Here is a 27,142-nt window from a genome sequence, read left to right as displayed (position 1 = left end):
ATCCCCTTGTTAGGGTAGAACATAAATCATAGTATCCAATTTACCATTAATTATTTCATGTGGCTGTATGGGTCCCATACATTAGGAGAGTGCTGCAGAGTGTGAGTAGCAAATGCGATAGGGATGTTTGATTCACCGTAGCTCCTCTTGGTTAGTTCCCAGGCAAAGTCCATCTGTTTGCTTCTCTTCTGTTCCCTGCTCCCTAGGTTCATAACTGTCTGACTTTTTATAAGGTTGCTGGCTCTAAGGCTGTGTCTATACTGCCGCTTTCAGTGCTAAAACTTTACTTATTCAGGGATGTGGAACTCCCCCCTCCCCCCCCGAGCAATGAAATTTTAGAGCTGAAAAGCGACGGTAGAGAAAGTGCTTTGTCACTGGGAGCCGCACTCCCAGCAATAAAGCTACCACCACTCGTTCAGAGTGAGGGTTTTTTTTATCATTGGGAGAGTTCTCCCCCAGCGATAAAGCGTGTGTACACTGCCCATGTCACAGCACTGCAGCAGCAGTGCTATAACGTGAGCAGTGTAGACATACCCTAAGCAGTTTCCCCCAGCTCAAAACCTCTCCTGGGTCACATTTCAGTCAGTCACTCAAGGCCCACCTGGAACAAAGCACTCCCAATTCACACTTTTTAAACAAACAAACATTTGGTCAAACAGACCCTGCAACTAGCACCAGTCAAACACTAGTCAAACAAAAGGTCACAGCAGACAGAGGCTCAGATATTCATCTCACAGCACAGCCCCCCAGTGCAGCACCTACCTCAGTCGCACTCCCATAGCTCCTCTCGGATAGTTCCCAGGCAAACTCCTATTGGCAATAATACATCCAATTTGCTAATAGCTAGAGGATATGGGGTAATCACCAGCAGCCAACATGGATTTACTAAGAACAAATCATGTCAAACCAGCTTGATTTCCTTCTTTAACAGGCTATCTGGTTTGGAGGATAGGGAGAATGTGGTAGACATAATATGACTTCAGCAAGGCTTTTGACACAGTTACCCATGATATTTTGATAAGCTGGAGAAATGCAGGCTCAGCAGAACTACCATTAAGTGGCTACATAATTGGGATCTTGATAAACTGGAGAACTGGGCTACAGACAACAACATGAAATTCAACAAAGACAAATCTAAGGTGCTACACTTAGGGAAGAAAAGCCAAATGCATAAATACAGACGGGTAACTGGCTTGGCTGGTGAAGCCAGCACTGCTGAAAAGGATCTGGGAATTGTGGTGGATCACAACCTCAACATGAATCAACAATGCGATGCTGTGGCAAAAAAAGCAAATGCAGTATTAGCTTGCATTAACAGAGGTGTAGCTTGCAAATCATGGAAGGGGATAGTACCATGCTATTTGGCCCTGGTTAGGCCTCAGCTGGAGTACAGTGTCAAATCTTAGTCACAAATATATAGAAAGGATGTAGAGAAACTGGAAAGGATCCAGAGGCAAACTACAAAGATGACCAAAGGGATGGAACTCCAAGCCATATGAGCAATGGCTGAAGGAACTGGGTATGTTTAGTTTAGAAAAGAAGAGATTAAGGGGGGACATGACAGCAGTCTTCAAATACTTGCAGGGCTGCTATAAAAAAAAATGGAGAAAAGTTGTTCTCTCTTGCCACAGAGGGCAGGACAAGAGGCAATGGGTTCAAATTACAGCATAGCAGATTTAGATTAAATCTCTGGAAAAACTTCTTAGCTGTAAGAAGTCTAGGACAATAGAACAGACTGCCTAGGGAGGTTGTGGAAGCTCCTTCATTGGAGGTTTTCAAAAAGAGGCTGGATAGCCTCTGTCTTGATTGGTTTAGTCCAAACAAATCCTGCAGTTTAGCCCAAGGTTAGACTAGATGATCCTTGAGGTCCCTTCTAACCCTATAATTCTATGATTCTATGAATCCAATTAATCTCCTTTTATTTGAAATAAAAACACAACAAAATTTCTTACTAAGTTTTAAAGAATTTTTTTAAACAAAGCCTAAATTTGGATGCTCAGCTACCTATCCATGACTGTTTAAAAAAATAAAATAAAAAAAAATCCTATGATGTGTCTTATTTAGGCCAGTAATTTTAAATGGGGGAGAAAATTTTGAAGTTAATTATGTTCATCTTCATGAATTTGAATGGCTAGAAATAGTCTGTAAGAATTATTACACAGACTAGCTAGACATTTTTATCTTATTTCACCCATTTTATCCAAGCTCAATTGATTGACAGTTCATCAGCATATTGATTTTTAGTGTTTCATCGACAATCTGTAAAGATCTTCCATGGCTCGTATGTTCCTGTGTATCCTAGGTCATTCCAATGCTCTATGTATATCACTTCCTCCATTTGGTGCTGACTTTTTTCATATTATGTCCCTTGCGTGTAAACATTCTATTTTTGGCAATTCAAAATGTAGATTTCCTTCAAGTTTTTAAAAAACAAAATAAGGGCCAGGTCCCATGAGGTGAAGTCTCAGGTGAGTTGTGCATATATATTATATCACAGAAGTCTGCCTTTTAATCCTGTTTGTTTGTTCCGTTGCTGTGTGGCAAAGCTGTTTTTATTATTGTATGTTAATGGGATAATATAAAATAAAGCATTTGTCCTTTTGTTTTTAAGTGCTCCTATTTTCTTGATTCTGCTGGTCATTCACAAGATTAAAGGAGCAACATTAAGGAGTGTGGTTGTAGCATTTGTCAATGCTATTACTCGAATCTAGTGGAACTGTTTGTATATCATCTTTGATTTACGTTGGCCATTTGCACCAGCAACTGATCTCGCCTCTCAACTTCTACAGTTTTCTTTAATAGTCTATGAAATTTCATACAGGCAGTTTGACCTTTTAAAAGTGTCAAGTATATATATCACTGGTCTGGACTTTATTCTTGTCACAGGGTGTCTGATCCCTGTGGATAGATGAGGCTAATCTCCCCTGGACCAGAGCAGGTGAGTCCAGTCCAAATAATTATAGATTCATAGATACTAAGGTCAGAAGGGACCATTCTGATCATCTAGTCCGACCTCTTGCACAGCGCAGGCCACAGAATCTCACCCACCCACTCCTATGAAAAACCTCACCCATGTCTGAGCTATTGAAGTCCTTAAATCATGGTTCAAAGACTTCAAGGAGCAGAGAAGCCTCCCTCAAGTCAACCATGCCCCATGCTACAGAGGAAGGCGAAAAACCTCCAGGGCCTCTCCAATCTGCCCTGGAGGAAAATTCCTTCCCGACCCCAAATATGGCAATCAGCTAAACCCTGAGCATATGGTCAAGATTCACCAGCCAGATACTACAGAAAATTCTTTCCTGGGTAACTCAGATCCATCTAATATCCCATCTCAGGGGATTAGTCCTATTTACCCTGAATATTTAAAGATCGATTACTTACCAAAATCCCATTATCCCATCATACCATCTCCTCCATAAACTTATCAAGTAGAATCTTAAAACCAGATAGATCTTTTGCCCCCATGCTTCCCTTGGAAGGCTATTCCAAAACTTCACTCCTCTGATGGTTAAAAACCTTCGTCTGATTTCAAGTCTAAACTTCCTGATGGCCAGTTTATACCCATTTGTTCTTGTGTCCACATTGGTGCTGAGGTTAAATAATTCCTCTCCCTCTCCTGTATTTATCCCTTTGATATATTTATAGAGAGCAATCATATCTCCCCTCAACCTTCTTTTAGTTAGGCTAAACAAGCCAAGCTCCTTAAGTTCTTTCATAAGACAAGTTTTCCATTCCTTGGATCATCCTAGTAGCCCTTCTCTGTACCTGCTCCAGTTTGAATTCATCCTTTTTAAACATGGGAGACCAGAACTGCACACAGTATTTTAGGTGAGGTCTCACCAGTGCCTTGTATAACGGTACTAAAACCTCCTTATTCCTACTGGAAATGCCTCTCCTAATGCATCCCAAAACCGCATTAGCTTTTTTTCACAGCCATATCACATTGGCAGCTCATAGTCATCCTATGATCAACCAATACTCCAAGGTCCTTCTCCTCTTCCGTTACTTCTAATTGATGCGTCCCCAACTTATAACTAAAATTCTTGTTATTAATCCCTAAATGCATAACCTTATACTTCTCACTATTAAATTTCATCCTATTACTATTACTCCAGTTTACAAGGTAATCCAGATCCTCCTGTATAATATCCCGATCCTTCTCCGAATTGGCAATACCTCCCAGCTTTGTATCATCTGCAAACTTATTAGCACACTCCCACTTTTGTGCCAAGGTCAGTAATAAAAAGATTAAATAAGATTGGTTCCAAAACCGATCCCTGAGGAACTCCACTGGTAACCTCCCTCCAATTAAAGGGAACTGGACTACACCTGGGCCTATAAGGGTTGCTAATGGTCAGGGGAAAGGGGAATTGATTGAGACTAGTTGAGCCTGCAAGAGAAAGCCATGGTGCAGTGGAGCTAACTTCTGTGGAGGGTCTCCAGGAGCAAGGAGCCTGGTGCTCAGGGAGACAGCCTGAGTGTTCTTTCCCAGAGACGGAGCAGAGCTGGTCAGAGGTGGCCAGGGGCCCTTATCAGGGGTGGAGCTGAAACCTGAAAGTAAAGACAGAGTTCAAAAGACAGTTTTTCTGTTTGTGTACTCGCTTCTATAAAGAAAATAAACCTTGAACGAGATTTGGTGTGGCAGTTCATACTTGGAGCTGGGGAGCAGCCCTGCCCAGTGACAGTTCTGTTTGCACATTACAAATATGATCAAGTCATGATCACTTATACCTAAGTAACCATTAATTTTGAGTTTTATGATCAGTTCTTCTTTATCTGTCAAGACATGGTCTAATATAGAATTGCCCCATTTTGGATGCAACAATTTTTTGAATTAGGAGGTTGTCATCTATGATATTTAGAAATTCCAAGGATGTTTTAGTGCTAACAGCATGAGACGTCCAGCATATGTCATCAATTTGAAGTCACCCAAGTTCTCACAGACTTTTTTCCTACCCATGATAGTCCCATAAGGGGACACTCATCCTGTTCCCTAGTGAGAGTTGATGATCTGTAGCAGACATCAACTAAGGCCTTGTCTACACTGGCAAGTTTCTGCTCAGTAAAGCAGCTTTCTGTGGTTTAACTCCCGAGGTGTACGCACCCAAGCCACTTTGTGCTCAGAAACTGCACAGTTGCAGCACTGTTTAAAAAAAAAAAAAAAAAAAAAAATCACCCAACGAGAGACGTACAGCTTTCTGTGCCAGGGCTACAGTACTGCAGTGCCAGTGTAGACACCCTGATCACTTACAGCACTATGATTGGCCTCTGGGAGGTGTACTACAATGCCTGTTCTCACCTCTCTGGTCATCGGTTTGAACTCTATTGCCCTTCCCTCAGGGGACCAACCATGAGCCCCACCCCTTAAATTTCTTGGGAATTTTTAACGTCCCCTTCCTGTTTGCTCAGTGGTGTGTACAGTGGTCTGAGCACATCTTTCCAGGTGACCCTGCCTGCTCCATGCACCAAGTGATCCCCCGCTTGGAGTAATGCTGAGCTACTGGACCTCATCAGCATTTGGGGAGAAGAGGCTGTCCAGTCCCAGCTGTGCTCCAGCCATAGAATTTATAATATGTACGGACAGATTTCACGAAGCATGACAGAAAGGGCCATGACCGGGCCAAACTGCAGTGCAGGGTCAAAGGGAAGGAGCTGTGGAATGCCTACCACAAGGCGCGGGAGGCAAACCACTGTTCTGGTGCTGTGACCAAGAGCTGCCATTTCTACAAAGAGCTGGACTCCACCTCCACTGCGAAGGCCACTGTGGATACTTCGGTGGCTCGCCTGGCAGTCGAGCGGACTGAGCCAGGAGGAGGAAATCTTGGATGAGGAGGTGGAGGGGGATCCAGAAGCAGAGGATGACTCGGAGGTCAGAGATGCAAGCCAGCCAGGAGTTCTTCTCTACCCCTGAGGAGGCTAGCCAGTCACAGCTATCGGAGCTTGGCGAAGCGCAAGACCCTCCCTTGATTCTCTGCTCATCCTCTGCAGTGAGATTTCTCCCATAATGAACACAGCCTGTGGAAAACGTAGGGACAGTAATGATTATAAGCCCCTCCCCTTCAGTGCTGGCTCTCCCCAAGAGCCACGTGCCGAGTGTACAGTATGGTCCTGGAACACTGATTTCCCCTGCCTCTGCAGTTACTCACTATTTTGGGGCTCTTGTGGCTCGTGTGTGCTCGCCTGGTGTCAGCCAGTTAGTGACTGGTGTTTTAAATCACTGAATCAGTGGTCTGTGTGTTGCAAAGAATACTGCTTCTGTAAAATTATGCATTTTTGCTTCACAGATAGCCTAGCCACCCACTTTGTTATCGCCGACTGAATGGCTGCGCAGAATTAGAGAGCGGCCATGAAGAACTAAAGAGGACTTTCTTATCAACCTCCTGGCTCCAGTCTGTACCTGCTGCATTCCACTCCGGCCCCGTCACAGTCCAGCCCTGTGGACACCCAGTACCGACTGCACTCAACTCCCGTCCCTCTGCAGTTTAGCCCTGCTAAAGTGCAGTACCCACTGCACTGTACTCCAAAGGATAAGGTTGCATATGTTACCTGGACATACACAAATCTTTTAACCCTCCTGGGATCCTCCCTTCTGCCATCCCCCACAGTGCTGATGGGTTTTTTGTTTGTCTCTTTCCGCCGGTGGTTGTTTTCAATAAAATAATTGTTTTGGTTTGAAAGCAATCTTTATTCCATTAATTGAAATCAAATAGAGCCCCACAAAGCAACAGGCAGTTTTCTTAAACCTTCATAGTGCATCATCTGCACCAATCACAATTACCTCCTACCATTGCAAACACTGCACTTCTGAGCATAGCAACAAATATTAGTGGATTTCAGCTTCAAATTGCTGCCTCACGGCATCCCTGATACTTATGGCCCTGCGCTGTGCCCATCTAATAGCCCTGGTCTCTGGCTGCTCAAATTCAGCCTCCAGTTGCTGAGCCTCAGTGGTCCAGCCCTCAGTGAAGCTTTCACCCTTCCGTTCACAAATATTATGGCACATACAGCACATGGCTATAAGCATAGGAAAGCACGTGGCCATAAGCATTGGCCAGGTCCAGCCTCCCATATAGGCAGCACCAGCGGGCCTTTAAACAACCAAAAGCACTCTCAACAGTCATTCTGCGCTTGCTCAGCCTGTTGTTGAATCCTCCTTGCTGCTGTCAAGGTGCCTTCAAAAGCCCCAGTGTTAAGGAGTAGGCAGGATCTTTCAGGATCACAATGGGCATTTTGACTTCCCCTACAGTGATCTTCTGGTCCGGGAAGAAAGTCTCTGCAACTTCAGAACAGGCCAGTGTTCTGAAAGATGCGTGAGTCATGCACCTTTCCGGACCAGCCTGCATTAATGTCCGTGAAATGCCCACGGTGATCCACAAGCACGTGGAGAACCATAGAGAAATACCCCTTCCGATTAATGTACTCGGTGGCTAGGTGGTCTGGTGCCAGAATTGGAATATGTGTGCCATCTGTCACCCCTCTGGAGTTAGGGAAGCTCATTTGTGCATAGCTATCCACAATGTCACGCATATTGCCCAGAATCAGTCTTTCAGAGCAGGATGTGATTAATGGCCCTGCACACTTCCGTCAACACGAGTCCAGCGGTTGACTTTCCCACTCTGAACTGGTTAGTGACCAATCAGTAGCAGTCTGGAGTAGCCAGTTTCCACGGTGCAATCGCCACATGCTCCTCCAGCGACAGAGCAGCTCTCATTCTCGTGTCCTTGCACCGCAGGGCTAGGGTGAGCTCATCACACAGTCCCATGAACATGGCTTTCCGCATCTGAAAGGTCTGCAGCAACTGCTCGTCATCCCAGACGTGCATGACAATGTGTTCCCACCACTCAGTGCTTGTTTTGTGAGCCCAAAAGCAGCGTTCCACTGTGGTTTAGCACCTCCGTGAATGCCACAAGCAATCTCATGTCGTAGCTACTATGTGAGATCAATGTTGAACTGCTCTTGCCTTTGTAGTTTAAGGAATAACTACACATCTGCTCGTGACGTGTTAGTGAGAGCGAGCAGCATATTGGTCAACAGTGCAGATCCAAAGAGGCAGAGCACGCAGTACACAAACTGTTGAAAGATGGCACCAAATGCGGATGGATGCACAGGATGGGATTGCTGGGATGCGAAGCAATGCATCACGGGCATGGGGACAGGACCCAGAATGCCCCATGACCCCCTCCAGCATCCCACAACTCTTAGTGGCAGAAGAGGAAGAGATGCTCTGTGGGATAGCTGCCCAGAGTGCATCGCTCCATATTTGCAGCACTTGCAGTGATATCTGAACATACTATTTCATAGGCCGCTGACAGCATGAGCACACAAGTGGTTTCCCTTCAGCACTCTGAGCAGTGCTGTAACTGCCGGCAGTGTAACTCTGCCAGTGCAAACATACCCTAAATACTCCATCTTCTGCTTTATCTGTTAGGGCATTGATCTACAAGCAGTCAAGATAATTTTTTCCGAGTTATCAGTGACTCGGAAACAGGTTAGTCCATTTTATATAGAGTACTACTCCCCCCTTCTTTTTGCCCTCTTGATTCTTCCTAAATAGCTCATAACCATTGATTTTAAAATTCCAGTGGGAATCATCCCACCAGGTTTCAGTAATACCAATTCGATCAAATTTATGCTTATAAATGAGCAGTTCCATTTCCTCTTGTTTGGTACCCAGACTCTTAATGTTAGTGTATAGACAGACAGTGCCTGGATTATAGTGTCTCTGTACATTTGCTCCTTTAGATAGGCTGTTGCTTGAAGCTACCAACTTTTCCTTCCTGTTTTTCTGGAAGCCCCTAATGTTGGAATGATTCATGTGTTCAGTGTAGAAGGGGTACAAGTACAAGCTGCAGACCACTGGTCCAAACATCAATTATTTTCTTTTTCTTCTATAGGACTCTGCTTAGCTGCAAGGAAACCTGCCATGCTGCTGAACCCAAGCAGTGTGTAGCCTTTGAATGAGAAATAAGAAGAGGTGCAATGAGAGAAAAGGAGAGAGATTCAGGCTGCAAAAAGGAAAAATATACTTAGAAAAGGGGGAAAATGAAAAGGGGAATAAAAAGCAGATGCAGAAAAGTAGAAAGAGACAAGAGACAGCTTTAGTAGTGGCAGGATGTGACGTGTGGGGACAGGTCTGCGAGGGAGTTTATTTGCCAGCCCATCACAAGTTGGGATCCAGAAAAGAAGTTGTGAACCATTGGTGTTTTGTACATACCCATCATCTTTCCTTTTAAGCACAATCATACAAGTTGCTGAGTAAATCCTGTGTAGTGCTTAGACCCTTCAACTTCCTTTGAAATCAGGAGGAAGGGGAAAGGAGAGATATGATGTTGCAGAGAAGTGACTGACCTCCTCTTGTGCATAGAGGCTCCCCTCCATGTGGAATCACAATCTGAGCAAAAGAAAATAAATGTGAATTGGTCTGCTCTCTTCGTTGAAGCATGTTCAATGACAATTGCTTTAAAATGTTTTTTAAAAAGCTTGTGAAATGGATTTAATATTTATTCTTCCACACCATATTAGAGAGGTTAACTAGAAAAGGCTTAAATCAACAGTAGGTTTCTTTACCTTGTATTATTAAGTAACAGTATTATTTCTTTTGCATTCAACAGTGTATGCTTGATATGACGTTTGGAGCAGGAGGTCATACTACAGCCCTTCTACAGAAAGTAACTGATATTACAATATATGCACTAGACAGAGACCCAGAAGCTTATAAAATAGCTCAGCAACTTTCAGAATCATATCCGTAAGTTGAATTCTGCCTTTTTTGCCTTATCTATGGTATTTATGGGGCGTCAAACACCATACTTTATATTTTGTGTATAAATGTAAATGGTTATAGTACTACAGTATGTGCATATTAGTTTCATTAAAAAAAGAAACCTACCTTAAGTCACTTTTGACTTTTTTGCATGTAAGGCTTACATTTTTATGAGACTACTTGAATTTAATGGATTTTCTCTGCTGCTACTTGCCCTGTGTGCTTTAGCTAGTAACTACAGGGTTTAAAACTGAGTGTGATCAGTGTAATTTGGGATATTCAAGAAGATGACATTTAAAAAAAATTGTATTTCACATCAAATTAGTTTTGCCACAAAAGAAATCTTTCAACAAACAAGAAATTGGTTTAACAAAAGTTTAGTTTTTAATTAAATAATGATCTAATTTAGCTGTGACTCATTTACACTAGACAGATTAATAAAAAACAAATAAAGATAATTTACTGAGTTTCAGTATTATATTTCCTGCTGTACTTTGTGACTTGTGCAGCTGGCTTCAGAATGTAGTCATCAAGTAAACAAGGCCACAATCTTGCGTCACAGGATCTGCTAGCACAGACTCCTGTGCCCATGTATTACTCAGATTTTAATTTGCTAGGCAGAAAAGGACAGGAAATACAATAGTGCTCTGAAGAAATAATTAATAATTTCTTTGCTAATATTTCAAATGTTTTATTCTTTGATTTTTTTTTCTTGTAAAGAGGTGACTTATTCAAATCTATGGCAAAAACGCTTTTAGATTAAATGTTGCAGTCTTTCAACTTCCTTTCCCTTTGTTGCACATAAAATTTATTGTGTTTTCCCATAGAAATTTAATTTAGTTTATATGTGCAATTCACGTCTCACTTGTAACGCAACCGTCTTTTATTTTTTTGTTCTGAAACTCTTAATGTTCATCCCAAAGCTAACAAATTACAATAATTACATTAGTACAGGTGACTGGGATAAATTACATAGTTTATTTCTTGATATCATTTGGTGAAATCACATTCTGAAGCATGAACACTATCTCTGTTCACTCAATTTTATGCCTGATATTTATGCTGCCTCACGTATCAGTACCACATTACTATTTGGAGTTCCAGGAGACCTATTGCCTTGTTTCATAGGACTTAAAGGTATCTATTTGTGAACTCATCAGATGACATGGATAATTAAAATTATCTTCAAAAAGGAGTCAAATCTTTGAACTTGCCTCGGAAGCAATGACTGACTTGGGTGTGTGAAAACAGCCAGAATTGTGGAGAGGAAACAGGAATAGATAAAGAAAAAGAGGTGAGAGACAAGGAACAAGAAGCAGATGGGGGAGGAGAATTAGGAGCCAAGATGGTTCACAGTTCATGGAAGATTCTGGAAAATATATTGGAAACTGAGAAGCCAAGTACCCAACTGGAGAGCACAAAAGACAGAAGGAATTCTCAGAATCAGAGCCTGTTTGTCAAAATAGGTAGAACAGATGAAGTATATTGGGGGCAGCAGAACATTATTTTGTGGGTAACTGTGGGCTGAGAGGGAGCAGACATATGCTGTGTTGCCTGGAGTAGTGGTAGTTCGGTGGTGAAAGTAGATCAAAATATTAACCAGGCAACTCACCAGTGGTTGTTGTCATACCTTTCAGTGGTGTGTAGTGATGTGGCATTACTTCCACTTCAACGTTGGGCCAAAGTAAAGAGAAGAGAATGAGAACAAAATAACAAGGTGTAACTGAAGGCAATTTGGCCATGGTCAGCCAGAGTGTGTATGCATACTTGCACATAAATGTGTGCAGCTGAGTAGGCACATTTCTAAAAACGTTATTGTTTTGACTTGACCAGGATGTGGAAATTGTGTTGGTATAAAAAACAAATAAAACTGAAGTGCCTGGGAGCTTGTTCTGGAAAAACTGTTTTTTCAGGGAAAGGAAACTTCCTGCATTTTAGAAGACTTTACAATATTTCAAAAGAGATTTTATGTACAGTCTCTGTATAACCTGTGTAATAGATTTATCTTTCTTCCAAAGAAGAGAGGACACTGGAGGAGGGACAGATCCTCCTTTAGAGGAGAGGAGACCGGTGGCTTGGGCATCTCTTCTTTATACATTCTCCACAACCGCAAAGATGCTTCTGCTTTACTGTTGAAAGGCTAGGGGCCTCAGAAATGACTCAGACAGCCATCAACTCTCCTCTTGCTTCCGCTTCAGTTCCCCTAGCTGTTGAACCCTCACCTCGTAGCCCAAGATGACTTCTGGAAGTGCAGAACTCTCCAAGTCAGACAGAGGAAGGAGAGTTTTTTCTCTGAGTCTAACAGAGAAAAGGATTAGATCTGCTTCTCCTTATTTACTGCTGGTCATTATTACCCCAGGCTTGACCCTGCTCAGCAGTCATTATATCAAGGGGGAGGATAGTCCAGATATACAATCCCTTAACAGCCTTCCTCTTGATATTACATTGGGATAGTGAGCAGTCCCAATGCCTCTGATTTTAATTGCCACGACAGATCAGAGAACAGCAGATAGTGCAGTGTGACAGGGTCGGGCCAGATGGCTACCGGAGACTAATAGAAGGCAGATATATTAGCTCCAGGCTAAGTAGGTCCCTTTTCCCTGAGTAAGGTAACAGGAAAGGTTCCAGAACAATCAGGAACCTTCTGGAGACAGTTAAGACAGACAGGCTGATTAGAACATCTGCAGCCAATCAAGAAGCTGCTAGAATCAATTAAGGCAGGCTAATCAGGGCATCTGGGTTTTAAAAAAGAGCTCACTTCAGTTTGTGGTGTGTGTGAGGAACTGGGAGCAAGAGCTACAAGCAGCTGAGAGTGAGAACGCGGACTGTTGGAGGACTGAGGTGTACAAGCATTATCAGACGCCGAGAGGAAGGTACTATGGTGAGAAAAAAGAAGGTGTTGGGAGGAGGCCATGGGGAAGTAGCCCAGAGAGTTGTAGCTGTCGCACAGCTGTTCCAGGAGGCACTCTAGACAGCTGCATTCCACAGGGCCCTGGGCTGGAACCCGGAGTAGAGGGTGGGCCTGGGTTCCCTCCAAATCCTCCCAACTCCTGGTCAGACACTGGAGGAGTCGACCTGGACTGTGAATTCAGAAAAACGGCCAAGCTGAGGGTTGCTGTGAAGCTCCAAGGCAAGCAAATCCGCCAATAAGTGCAAGACCCACCAAGGAGGAGGAACTTTGTCTCAGCAGATTACAACAATCCGATCTTAACACTGTAAATAGTTAATTAAATAAAAAATAGCTACTTCAAAAATACTTAATTTAGGTTGCAAAGTCAAGTATTTGAGTTAGGAAATGCCAGATTTTGGGGTGTAATCTTAATTTTGCCTCCTTGTGAATCCATCCTAGCCACTGAAGGAGGTCCTATTGAATAAATAGTCTTGATTACATTACTACATACTATCATAATACATGCACCCAAAGGAAGTGAATTAGGGTTACTCATGCAACCTTTATTCTGGCATTTCTTAACTTCTCAGTGCTTCGCTTTTCAATCCCAAACAACATTCTTTTGATTCCGCTTTTTAAATGTAATTAGTAGCTTTCTTTTAAAGGAAGATAGTTTGCGTGCAACTCTCTGAATGAATCATCTGCAGTTTGAAAGCTGAATCTTCAGCACTGCAGCAGATGCTGCTGCTGCTTGAGGTACAGGACTAATTAGATTAGCTGACATCAGGAGAAGGCTATTATCCCAAAGTGGAATGGATCTCTGGGTCCAAGTGTTGGGGTCCAATGAGTGTGGAGCTGGGAGAAGCCTGACCATTCTGACTCTCCACCCCTGGGAATTGGCACTCCTGTCCTGTATGGTGATCCCAAAGTGGGAATTGGCCACCAGCACCACATGATGGGTCTTGAGGGTGGTTGAAGGAAGCCTGACCTCTCTCTTCCCAACTTTTGGGATTTCTGTCTCCATATGGAGCCCCCAGTGTGGTGGTAAGAACAGGGCTGGAAGGTTATGGGAGGAAGTCCAGCAAGTGTTCTGTTCCCTTCCCTCCACCAGTAGGTGTGGGTTTCCTGCTCCATGTGATGCCCACTAAGGAGCCCATATGCTGAGTCCTGGAGAGGGCAGAGGCTGGCTTTTCTCCCTCCCCTCACCACACTGGCAACAGCTACTTAAAAGCTCCCACATGTTCTCTGTATGTTCATGATGTCATTAGCTCAGTTCGATGCCATGTCTACTATATGGGCGCTAGGGTGGCACAGGTACGGCTCCATAGCTATGCCAGTATAACACTGTAGCATAGTCACAGACCACTGATGAAAATGGCCTCCCTGACTCACAAGGGTGCTACTAGGATAGCAAAAGCTTTCCTGTTAAGTTTTCTTTACCATTTTGTATAGAAGTATCACAAAAGGAAATAAATAGACTCAGCTAGTCAAAATCTTAAATCCAGGAGATCAGGGCAGCATTCACAAAACAAAGCGGAAGACACCCACGCTGCTCTATAGATCGATAGTCCTGTGACTTAAAGTTCATTTTCCCCTAATGAACAGATACCTACTCAGCCTGTTGTCTGGGGGAGTTTACTTTCCCAACTAGATGAAAAGATTTTAGAAGTGCCAGGAATTGTTCTACCCATAGAAACAGATATTGTAGTTGTTTCCAAAGTGGCATTTTCTTTTCCCATCCCTTCTTCACTTTTGTTTACATAAGTCATCTGATATATAATGACAGAATTACAGCTGATGTAATTTATGATGACAATGTGAAATGCAGAACAGCTTCCTCACTCCTCTTCATGTCAATAAAGCTATTCATATGGGTGCTGAAGTTGAGGCTCTCAACACTATAGACTCATGTCCATCAAAAGATTCTCTCTGAAGTAGCATATCTCGCAACCATTGTTTGAGAAATCACTGCCTGACTAGCTGAGACAGAATTAAATCACACACTTAAATAGTACAGAACATACAGATGCAGTTTTGTGGTTTTTGTTTTTTTCTCCCTACATCCCATTTATACAGCATTGGAATGAACTGATGGGTCATTCTCCAGAGAGATAAGAAATTATCTATCTTGTGCAATAGTTTAGTTCATAATTCAGATTGCCATCTTTAAGTAGAAAAACTGTTTCCTTATTGCATACACAGCTTTTAATCTCACTAGCTTTGGGGTATCAGTTCTGCTTCACAGTTGTAAATGAATGAGCATTTTTTAGTGTATGCATAAATTAAAATACATTTTGATTGGACTGTTCTTCAAGTGCTTGATCATATACATTCCATGTTAGGTGTGTGTGTGTGCGCCGCATGCACTGTTGCCAGAGATTTTCCCTCGGTATCTATTCGGCTGGCTCTAGTGCCCTCTGGAGCCATGCGCTTATGTGCCAGTATAAGAGGCACCACTGGTCTTCACCCTCCACGGTTCCTTCTTACCACCTGTGACAGTTACTGGAAAACTCTTCTTACCCTGGCAAGGCTTTTCCTAGTGATTTTTGGAATCCTCCTTAATTCATCGTTATCATAGTTTGATGTATATAGTTTTTACTGGTAGAGTTAGTGTATATAGTTAGTTCTTATCATCGAGGGACTTCTTTGCCCCAAGGGCCGGGCATGCCCCGGTCCCCAGGCTTCAAGCCTTGTGCTTCTTGTGGCAAACCTATGCCCGTGAGTGACGTGCAGTCTAGCTGCTTGAAGTGCTTGGGGGAAACCCACATGAGGGACAAGTGCCAGATCTCTTGGGACTTCAGACCCCACGATTAAAAAGGACAGAGATATCAGACTGAATGCTTTTCCTCATAGAAGCCACCCTCAGACCAGTCTTCAACTACGTATCTCCAACCAGCAGGCTTTGCTAGGGAGATATAATTTTAATCTGTGGACTCCCTGACTAAACTCAAAAACTCCCTTCCACACCACATCTTACGATCCCTCTTCAAGGACCCTTCTCACGAGCAACTCCTCATTCAAGAGATCGAGAGCCTCCTGTGCTTGGGGGCGATGGAGGCTGTCCTCTATTCCCGCTACTTCCTTATTCCGAAGGCAAAAGGAGACCTCAGACCCATCCTGGACCTGCATTGCCTCAAAAAGTTGAAGTTTCACATGGTCTCCCTGGCCTCTCCTCCCCGGATCAAGGCAGGCAGAATAGGAAATGCCATCATTTTTGTTCACTGCATGCACATAGCCCAGGATCCCTCTCCATGCCTATCACGATAGCTCGGGTGTAACTCAAGCTGCTTGGTCACATGGCCACTTGTACTTATGTGGTTCAGCACACAAGGCTGTGCCTCAAGCTCCTCCAGATGTGGCTAGCATCAGTATACCACTTGGACTCGTGCTCATGTTCCCTCGCCTCCCTGGACTGGTGGAAAGACCTGAGATGAGTGATGATGGGGGGTGCCCCTTGCTATCTCTCTGATGTGTCAGACTTCGGGTGGGGAGCCCACCTCAACAATCTAAGGGCTCAGGGCCTCTGGTCCCAAGATAAATTCTCCCTGCATATAAATATCAGGGAGCTCAGGGTGGTAGGCTTAGCATGCCAAGAGTTCCTCTCCTAGATCTCAGACAACATGGTGTAGGTCCTGACAGACAACACTGCAGCTATATTTTACATCAACAAGCAGGGAGGGGCTTAATCTTCGGCCTTGTGTCAAGAGGCCATCCATCTGAGGTACTTCTGCATGAAACACTCCATTAATCTCAAAGCGTCACATCTCCTAGAAGCCTGGAATGTACTGGCAGATCACCTCAGCAGATCCTTCTCCTCTCACCACGAGTGGTCCCTTCACCAGATTCATCTTCCAAAGATGGGGTCCTCCCAGGTGGACCTGTTCACCACCAGGCAGAACAGGAAATGCCATCAGTTTTGTTCACTGCGCACATACAGCCAATAAGCCGACTCCCACATGGAACTTAAACCTGATTCTGTTGAAGCTCACGGGTCCCTCCTTCAAGCCATTAGCATCGTGCTCCCTGACATTTCTCTCCTGAAAGATCACCTTCCTGGTGGTGATTATCTTGGCCAGAAGGGTCTCTGAGAGCAAGGCCCTTACGTCAGAGCCACCCTACAAAGTGTGCTTCCAAAGACAAGGTCCAACTGCGCCCCCATCCAGCCTTCCTGCCAAAGATGGTGTCACAGTTCCATAACAACTAGGTCATTTTCTTCCCAGTCATCTTCCTAAACCCTCTCAAGAACTCCAAGGTATGATGGCTTTACTCGTTACACATTAGGCAGGCCCTTGCCTTTTTATATTGAGAGGACTTCTGCAAAGCTATGCAACTCTTTTTGTAGCAATAGCAGAAAGGATGAGAATGGTTTCTGTGTCAACCCAAAGGATCATCCTGGATAACCACATGTATTCAAGCTTGCTACAAGCACGTGAATGTCCTGCCTCTGGCTATCTTAATTGATCATTGCAGAAGAGCCCAGTCTTTATCAGCAGCGTTCCTCACACAGGTCACAATCCAGGACATCTGCAGAGCCACAACCTAGTTATCCGTGCATACTTTCGTGACTCATTATGCTATTATCCAACAGGCCTGAGACGATGCCAGTTTTGGAAGAGCAGTGTTGCAGTCAACATGTTCATGAATTCTGAGCCTATCTCCTGGGGTACTGCTTGCAAGTGACCTAACATGGAGTGGACCCGAGCAAGCACTCAAAGAAAAAATGGTTCTAACCTTGTTATTTGAAATGTGTTGCTCATGTCCATTCCATGACCCATCCTCCTTAGCCATCTGTAGAAGTTAACCGGTAAGAAGGAACTGAGAGGGTGCTGGGCTAGCAGCTCTCTTTATACTGGCACATAAACGCACAGCTCCAGAGGGTGCTAGAGCTGGCCCAACGGATACCACTAGATAAAAATCTCCAGCAACGGTGAACGCAGCACACACCCACCCAACATGGAATGGATATGAGCAACACATCTCAAAAAACAACAGTTACGAAAGGTTAGTAACCTTCTTTGGTCTGTGATCAGTTGAGAAATGTTTTAATCAACTTTGAACTACTGTGGGGTGAGGGCAAGAACACCAAATGCAGTGCAGTTCACTCTCCTAATCTGTTAAGCACTTTTGCCTGCATTGATTGGGCATCAGTTACACATGACACATCTGAGAGATAACAAGGGATGGTCTAGATCGGGGTGGCCAACCTGAGCCTGAGAAGGAGCCAGAATTTACCAATGTACATTGTCAAAGAGCTACAGTAATACGTCAGCAGCCCCCCATTAGCTCCCCCTCACACCGCTCCCAGCGCATCCCGCCCACTGTCAGCCCCACCAATCAGCGCTTCCCCCTCCCTCCACACACTTCCAAATCAGCTGTTTTGTTATGTGCAGAAGGCTTTGGGGGAGTGGAGCAAGGGCATGGCAGGCTCAGGGGAGGGGGCAGGAATGGATGGAGTGGGGGCAGGGCCTGTGGTAGAGCCAGGGGTTGAGCAGTGAGCACCCCCGGCACATGGGAAAGTTGGCACCTGTAGCTCCAGCCCCGGAGTTGGTGCCTATACAAAGAGCTGCATATTAACTTCTGAAGAGCCACAGGTTTGCCACCCCTGGTCTAGATAATACTTAGTCCTGCCTTGAGTGCAGAGGACTGGACTAGATGACCTCTGGAGTTCCCTTCCCTTCCAGTTCTATGATTCTATGATGGTGTGAATTTGTTTCAAGTAAGCAGGAAGTTAGGTTGAAAGTGTCAAGTATTTATTTAAGTCTCAAGAGACAGGTTCTTCATGAACAGAATTCTTTTACTTCTGGCACTGGCCAGGAGATGGCCTAGCCATAGATGATCCAATAGGCCTTTTTCATCCTGCCTAGTTGCATTTGCAGTAGTCAGTCCTAATGCTGTGGTCCTTAAATGTTATTTAAAGTTGATTGCTATAGAATATTGTTTTTATTTGTTTTCATTTGACTATTTTAATAACCTTAGTAAAATCCTATTTTAACTGTGATTATTTTACATGATTAATTTTTGCCCAAACTCTAGTATCATGAATACTCAGCTACGAGACCATTATTGCTCAAACAGCAGAAATATGCCCAATGGTACAGTAAGAAAAGATAATTAAAGCTAATTCATGGTATTTTTCTAAAGTCAGCAATTACAAGTGTAGTCTTCCTCATGCTTGGGCAAAAGACAGCTGAAGCTGTAAATCACCAAGTAAGAATATTATATTCACAAAATCAAGAAAAAATAAATTTGTTCTTTGCATTATAAATATGGCTTTTAGCATCTTGGTAATGATTTAGTAAGAAATAAAAAGTAAGCAGTGTACAGTTCCCACTTCAGTTCTTGCATACATTTAGCTCCTTTTCTGTTTCAAGATTAGTCAAGATTCTTCCCTTCCCCCACCCCCAAAAAAATGTACTGATTCTTTAATAAGGAAAAAATGGGTCAGATCCTGTTAGATATTCAGCGTGTGGGTGGGAATCCTTTGACATGCTTTCTGGGGAAGCCTCTAACTTGGCAATCGCTGCTGAGATTCCAGAAGAACAAGATAAAATTCTGTCAGCAGCAATATATATTACAAATAAACCTTTTTACGCCCACTGAAAGAGAGAGGCTAGAAAGGTGCCTGAAATCTAGCAATTAACCAGTATCATTGCATGCTTTTAAGGATGAGAAATCTACGCAGAGCCTATGCACAGGAGACAACGTGTCCTTTATATTACACTACTCTGTATAAGAAATCATGCCCCAGAAGTGAGAATAAGTAAAAGCAGTAATATAAAATTCTATACTTAAATGAACTATAATATATTTTTATTGGCAATTTAAAGTGTTGTGTGTGGTGGTGGTGGTGGTGGGTTTTAGTTTCAATGGGAAATTAAATTATATGATTGGATAGAACTCTAAATTCAGTAGCTTTGAATGTCTGGAGAAAATTTAGAATACAGATTATAGTTCCGTAGAGGGAAACCAAAACAGTATTTGTAAATTACAGTAAATGCATTTTAGTTAAACTTTTACCTATATGTTTGTGATTTTATCTGTGTGTTCAGTGTTTTAGTTATGATGCTTTACTCTGTAGGTTTGTTACTTTTGATTATAGGATGAAGGGTGATATATGTACTCTACAGGCATGACCTATTGAAAATAATCATGTTTATATGTATTATATACTACTGCTGTTACATTTAGCTCTAATCCTTTCTAAAGTAAAAGTTATCACTGTCTGTGCAAGCTAACTGGCTGTCTTCTTAATAAAGACACGATAGATACATTGATGGGAAAGTGCCATTAAGGTCTCTCAAGGTCACCTTCTAATGTCACTAAATTAAAGGCTAATAGTGTTTTTCTACTTTTTATTTTTATCTTTCCCTAAAGGTTAAGTTGGGCTTCTTGGGTGCTACCCGCCTCTGTTGTCATTCTAAATTCCAGCTGTCTATCCTCCATCATGTATAGAGTATTGCTGCCTGCCTTGAGACATAAAATATCACCCCCTCCTTTAATACTTTCTCTGGTTCTCTATTCAACTCAAGGTTCAGTTCAAATTCCCTTAATTAATAAAATGCCGTGTTGGCTTCAATCAACCTACTTCTAACAGACTTTACTTGCCTGTCCTCCCTTTCTATTCTCTGTGCACCCTTTATAGCTGGCCTTCCTCAGTCCCTTCTCAAAATTTCACCACTATTTGAGTAACAGCCTTCTCCTCTGCAGCCATACTGTATATGTTTCATCCATCCTACAACCCTTTTTAAATCTCATCCTAACCTATTCTCAGCTATGCTTCTTAATTTCTCTTTCCCTTCACTTACTGACTTCATGATTTAATTCACTGTGCAGTTTTTGAAAAAGGCCACTGTCCTAATATTTTATTCTGTGAAGAGTTTGGGAATACAATTTATATTCAAGATGATTTATAAAAAAAAAAAAAAAGTTATGCTGCACTGACATAATCCGTAACAGTGGTCTGTAACCCTGAGCATGCTGGAAGCACAACAAACCTGGCATCCAGTGCCAGCCGTTATTAGCTAAGCTATATTTCTCCAAAAAACAAAGGAAAGCAATTACTAAAAGGCCAAGTGGACCTCCCCTTCCTGTGCCTGCCTTCCATCCTGCTGCAAGGGAAGGACCTCCTTACCTGTTCCTGGTGGCCAATGTATTCTGTAATAAGGGGAGAAAGAGGCAGGCCAGTCACCTACAGTGATATAAACCCTCAGACAGCAAAGTGAATTCTCCTGTTTCCTTCATTTAGGCCATTGGCCAGCAGCGTTTGAATCCTCCATCTTGTCCCATTAAGGCTTTTCCAAAACCCACCCATGGAATCTTCTGGCACACACTACTCAGAAGGATTTTCTATTCTAAAATGTTGTACCCTGTTGAACAGCTCCTATGATGGTGAACCAACCCATATATTAAATGGCAGAAAAAATTGTTAATGCAGAGTTAAGGTTGCCTGTCAATAGCCTGTGCCCTTCCACTATGTTGAGTTCAGCAAAACTCAAACGTGTGAAAACGGGAATATAGAGTTATGGTAACACCCACGCAGCCTTAACTCCCCTCCTCCCTCCGGAGTTATCAATAGCTGTTTGGAATTACCTGAATGAACTCCAACTACATGCAGTGTGTTAGGTGCAACTGTATTGAATGGTGGAGGAATAAGTTGGACCAGCTTGGATGAGCTGTGATTGTGATCTCAGGAGCTCTGGTTCTGAGTCGCCCCCATGTGTGTTATCAAAGGAAGGAGACATATATGCAGCTTGATGTTCCAGTCCACATCATTTCAATGCACAATTGTGTAGGTTATGTCAGTAGCAGGGCACTGGGGTCTTGCCATGAGTATTGTCAGTAGTGAGGTCAGATGTGAGAGTGGCCTATGGATCAAGTTGCAATGGGGGAGGTTTAGATTGGATATTAGGAAAAACTTTTTCACTAAGAGGGTGGTGAAACACTGGAATGCGTTACCTAGGGAGGTGGTAGAATCTCCTTCCTTAGAGGTTTTTAAGGTCAGGCTTGACAAAGCCCTGGCTGGGATGATTTAACTGGGACTTGGTCCTGCTTTGAGCAGGGGGTTGGACTAGATGACCTTCTGGGGTCCCTTCCAACCCTGATATTCTATGATTCTATGATTTTATGATGAGTAGGGAAGTATAGGTTTAGCTGTGTTCAAGTGTGAAAGGGATGTAAAAAGGTATAAAATGGGTTTTTAAATTTTACAAGTGTGGTATTCTGTCAGGTGAGCAAGCTCAGTGTTTGAGCATAGGACAAGTGCAGCTAGCACCTGTCTATTACACTGAAAAGGAAAAGTGGGAGTGTGTGTTGTGGGCATATTGGGGCATCGCTCAAAGAGGCAGAGATAAGGTTGTGTGGGCTTTTACTTTCACTGTTTTTCACAAGTTTGAGTTTTTCTGAATTTGATGTTCTAGAAGGGCATGAGCTATCACTGGGTAACCTTAAAGCTGTGTTAATGAAGATTTTTTAATTTAATTTCCTGTTTTAAACACAAATAAAAATGTTTTTGGTAGGAGTTAATGTTCATGTAGACAGTTGTAGTTTTGCACCTACGTTTACAGGTGATATGCTACTGTGGCTAGGTAATAATCAAAATACCTGGCTTTTGTATAGTGCTTTTCAGCAGTAGATCTCAAAGCAACTTTACATCATTATCCCTATTTGACACATGGTAAACTGAGGCACAGAGAGGTGAAGTGACTTGTCCCAGACCAAGCAGGCTCATGGCAGAGCTAGGAATAGTCCCAGTCCAGTGTTTTTTCCATTGTATGTTTTCAACACATGGTAGCTGTGTGATTCCTCAGTTTTCCTTCCCCCCCCCCATACATTTCTTTATAGTGGAATGGGGATAATATTCGTATTTTGACAAATTTGTTATGTATAGTTGCTAACAGGGCTGGTAAAAGAAATCTCATCCATGCTCTAGGTTCCAAAATCTTGACTGTTTTATTACTTGGTTGTTACAAAAGAAAAGGAGTACTTTTGGCACCTTAGAGACTAACAAATTTATTTGAGCATAAGCTTTCGTGAGTTACAGCTCACTTCATCGGATGCATTCGGTGGTGGTTGTTACAGTAACTTCAAATGTTCAAGAGAAGACTGGTGCATCTCCCTCCTTGTCCACCTTCTGCCCCACAGATAACTGCAGAATGTTGCTCCCCCCACCCCCGCAACATTTCCAGCTGCCCCTCCCCTTCCCACCCCATTAAGCCATTAGTTGGCACTCTAGAAGCTATTAACATTTAAGAGGTTGCTCCTTGCTGTCTCCTGCCCTATGCTACTACATGCACACATCACTGGCTTGCTGGAAGGTTGCACACTACCTTGTTATGTAACCTGAGCTGCACATTGAGCTCAGTCCCATTAGCCACCTCTAGCTGGGACTCCTGCCCTTGCTTCAGCCAGCTTCCCCCAACCATGCCTCAGGTCTACCCACTCTGTTCTTCCTCAGTCTGAACCCCTCCCTCAGGGGTGGCAGGTCTGTATACTTTTTGGTGGTGCCCAGAATAGGTCCAAGTCCCGCACCCCCACACTGCTTTGTAAGCCAATATATTTTTTCAAATAATGTAAATTTGAGGGCTCTGGGGTGGGGGATGAGGGGCTTGGGCAGAGGGTTGGAGTGAGGGCTGTGGGGTGGGACGGGTGGTGAAGGGTTCATGGTGCAGGAGGGGGCTCAGGGCTGGGGCAGAGGGGCGTGAGGGCTCTGGCTAGAGGTGCGGACTCTGGGGTGGGGCAGGAGTTTGGGGTGCAGGCATGTTGCCCCCGGCTGGGGCCAGAAAGGAGAACTCCCCCCAGCCCTCCCACTGCTAGCAGCAGTGAGCTCTGGGGCAGGGGAGGAGCCCCCTTCCCCGCTCCCCCCCCCCGGAGCACACTCACCTTGCACCACTGTCACTGCATGTGCTCCTAGGGCCCCCTCAGGTCCAGGAAGCCCCCTTGCCTCCTCTGTGGGGGTGTGGGCTGTCATCATGTCTGCGCCTCCTCCCATTCTGCTGCCCCTCATTGTAGCCTCACAGGGGTGGGGGATGGCGTAGGGGAGGAGCAGTGACTTGGGGGGGCCCTGTGCTGGTGGACGGTCCCATCAGAAAAGGGAAGTGTCCGTCCATCTGAGGCAGAAGGGCAGGGCCAGGGTCAGCCTGCCTTGGCACTAGTGGTTGAGGGGCACTAGGACCCTTCAGCGGCAGTTGATTCCTGGAGCTGGCAGAGTGGAGCGCAGTGCAGAGCTGCAGGAGCAGCTGCCCGCTGTCCACGGTGCAGGCAGAGACACTTCGGGGAGCTGTGCAGGGATGGCAGGCAGGGCCAGGGGTGAGACCAGGCCCCACACATTGGTGGAGCTGGGCCCCCAGCCCCTGAATAATTCTGGAGCATGGGCACCAGGGGTCCATACAACTCACCGCTCCTGCCCTCATGTCAGCCCCGTGCCCCTATGTCGCACAGGGGTGATCTGTATCTAGTTTCAGGAGTTTATATGTTTAAATTTGTGTTATCTTGAGCCCCTTTACCCCAGACCCTAACTCACACAAGGGGGCAAGGAGAGGGGCTCAGACCCGTGCAGAAGGGTAGGGCTCCCCTAGATTCCAGCACATATGGAAGGGAAGAATTCAAGGCTGACTTCACCCCTAAACTCCCAATTTCTTCTGCTACCCCTTATTTGCCAACCCCCGCATCTTATCTGCTCCCACTTTGTACCCATCCCTCTTACCTAAACCCTCTAACCCCCCTAACATCCATTCCCTCAGTGTGATCCAGCTCCTCTCAACCTTATTCCCTTCAACCCCAACATGGCTGTTCGCTTCCCATTTGTCCTTACAGAAATACTTTGATTACATTTTCCCAGAATTAACATCTCCACCTCACTCAGAGACAGATGTTAGCAATATGCCTCCCAACCTTTTCCAGATTTTTGCTCAAGGTGGGACTCAAACTGAGACTACCTGGATCGGTCAGATTCAAAAGACTACTGCTTATCCCCTTGAGATATCCTGATGGTGAGAAACACTTCACTTTGAAGACTAACAATCTTGTAAAGTCCTTTTTTCTGTGCATGCTTAGCATAATCTGTTAGGCGTGAGAATAAGCACATGATTGTGACGAGCCTAACCAGAGAGGCAAAATATTTTTCAAATACTGTTTTAATTTGCTTTCCACTAAAGGGTGTTGGGAGCCATGCACCCTGTTAGGGTAACCTTCAAGCATTAGTGACTCTGATATGAGCCCTAGTTTGATCTGTGTCAGCAAAAATGATCACCAGAATTTGTCAACTTTAAGAAAAGCTGGTTTTGTGTGAGTGCGTGGGGGGGGGAGGGGTGCAGTGCTGCTCACCGGGACCGTTTTGTTCAAGTGGCCTCAAATTTGAATCACTATCAAACACTGCCCCACCATAAATTTCAAGGTAGTTTGAGTAACTGTATAGATTTTAGAGCATTTAGAACAGCCAGACTTTAAACAGAAAGCTGGTCTTAACCTTAACTATAGCAAAGTTGTCTCTCTGAATACATAGTGTAAAATGCTTTGGAGACCCCTTTGAGGAAAGACAAAAACATAAATGTTAGATCATTGTAATTAACTGTAATCTTAACATTAAACAGGTTTCAGAATAGCAGCCGTGTTAGTCTGTATTCGCAAAAAGAAAAGGAGTACTTGTGGCACCTTAGAGACTAACAAATTTATTAGAGCATAAGCTTTCGTGAGCTACAGCTCACTTCATCGGATGCATTCCGATGAAGTGAGCTGTAGCTCACGAAAGCTTATGCTCTAATAAATTTGTTAGTCTCTAAGGTGCCACAAGTACTCCTTTTCTTAACATTAAAGTATATCATAGTGGCACTGTTTCATCTGCACTCAAATTCATTGACACTATAGTACAGAGGAAACTTAACATAGCAAATTATTAAATGAAGGTGCGAATTACCTTCTTGTTTTATTTATGATATTTGAAGAGGAGAGAAAACATTCAAGTTTTGCTAGCAATTTGTTGTAGAATCTTTATTCTGACCTGAAAAAATTTTCCCCTCCCAAGAAGCATAATAGTGTTCATCCTCTAAAGAAATTATTAGAATTTACATTATATGCAGGTGTTTAGTAATTGTATGTGCACTTATATCAACCCTTTCTTGCATAACTAACCATACTAAACTTGTCAGCTGTTCCTTGTTGGGTTTTTTCTGAGTCACTCTTAATTGATCAAATTTGACCATTAAGAACCTACCAATAGGAAGGAAGTACAAGATAGTTGTGAAAGCTTTCTTGCATGCATATAAATGGTAGTACGTTTCTGCTAGAGAAATGTCAAATTCAAGTTTGATGTTTTCCCCTAGGGAATTAGATCAGATTGGGAGTCAAAGGAGATCCAGCATGGATGTCATTGTAGGATCGGGGCCTTAATGTGTGATTTTGTTCAAAGTCCAAAGAGTTCATACCTCACTTCCCTTTTATAGGTCATTGGCAACTAAGCAGGGCAACGTCTGCATTGGCTTTTAAAGAACATCAGCAGTTTTTTGGGTACTCTAGAAATCAAGATGGATATTGGAGTTTTCATTAAAGGGAGTAATGAGATTTACTCTACATTGTGTGTCAGTTAAAATTGTAGCTAAAACCACAAAAAACAAGAAAATGAAAAGTTAAGCCATCTTAACACATCACTCTCTTCCTCCACCCATTGATTTATTAGGTGCATTGAAAATCCCTCTAGGTGCCTGTCTGCAATTTAAGGTGCCTAAATACCTTTGAAAATCTGGCCCCACAACTGTGTCTCTGTATGAATGCCAGCCTCTCAGCCTGTTCTTTATCTAAGATCTGTCATTCTGATGCAACACAGACATGGAAAATAGGTCCTCTAGCTGGGAAGAACCAAAGATAGCGGACTAAAGGCATAGCTGGAGGACTGATGGACTCTATCCTGAAGCCACAGAACGTTGACAGCCACAGTCAGAACAAGGGAGCCAAGCAAGCTGGGGGTCTGTCAAAATTGCTCTAATTCACTGGGTTGCATATCACAAAAAAAAAAACAAAAACAAAAAAAAAAACAGGGTTGTAGTGCTCTTAAATTTATGTTTTTCAAGTGTTGCCTCAGAACAGAAATGGCTAACATAAAACCAGTTATCCATTGGCTACATATGGCACAAAAGTTTAACGATGTTGAAAAATGCCTGTTTTTCCTTTGCTAAGGAATTTTGAAAATTATATATTACCAGAAACAGACCCTAACTCTCATTGGATACAGGTTTTTTTGGACTTTCTATGGTCCACCATTGATAAACAAAAGAAGCCTGAAAAATCATGTCTCACAAAATCAGTTTTCTTAAAGGTTTCATTAAAATTTATAACTATTAAAAGTAAATCAATGAACAGATTTACTTGAAAATCTTCAAAAAATTAGTCTTTATTCCTAGATTATGTGCTGTAAATCTGGGGATATTATGCTTTTTTCCTGCTCTAAACAAAATCTGAACCCAGCCTTAATTAGAGATACCCCCACCTGAAGTGCAACA

At 43.4% G+C, this 27,142-nt stretch overlaps 1 protein-coding gene across 1 annotated transcript in view; it reads left to right on the top strand.

Annotated features, from left to right (window-relative positions):
- The window catches only part of METTL15 (methyltransferase like 15), a 226,270-nt gene that overhangs the window by 102,256 nt on the left and 96,872 nt on the right, over positions 1–27,142 (top strand). The window contains exon 4 of the mRNA XM_043515899.1: positions 9,612–9,748. Within this exon, the coding sequence (XP_043371834.1) occupies positions 9,612–9,748 (137 nt within the window). The remainder of the gene's footprint in view (positions 1–9,611; positions 9,749–27,142) is intronic.

The sequence above is a fragment of the Dermochelys coriacea genome, chromosome 6 (genome assembly GCF_009764565.3).
Source record: "Dermochelys coriacea isolate rDerCor1 chromosome 6, rDerCor1.pri.v4, whole genome shotgun sequence".
NCBI lineage: Eukaryota > Metazoa > Chordata > Testudines > Dermochelyidae > Dermochelys > Dermochelys coriacea.
This window is presented reverse-complemented; position numbering and strand designations above follow the sequence as displayed.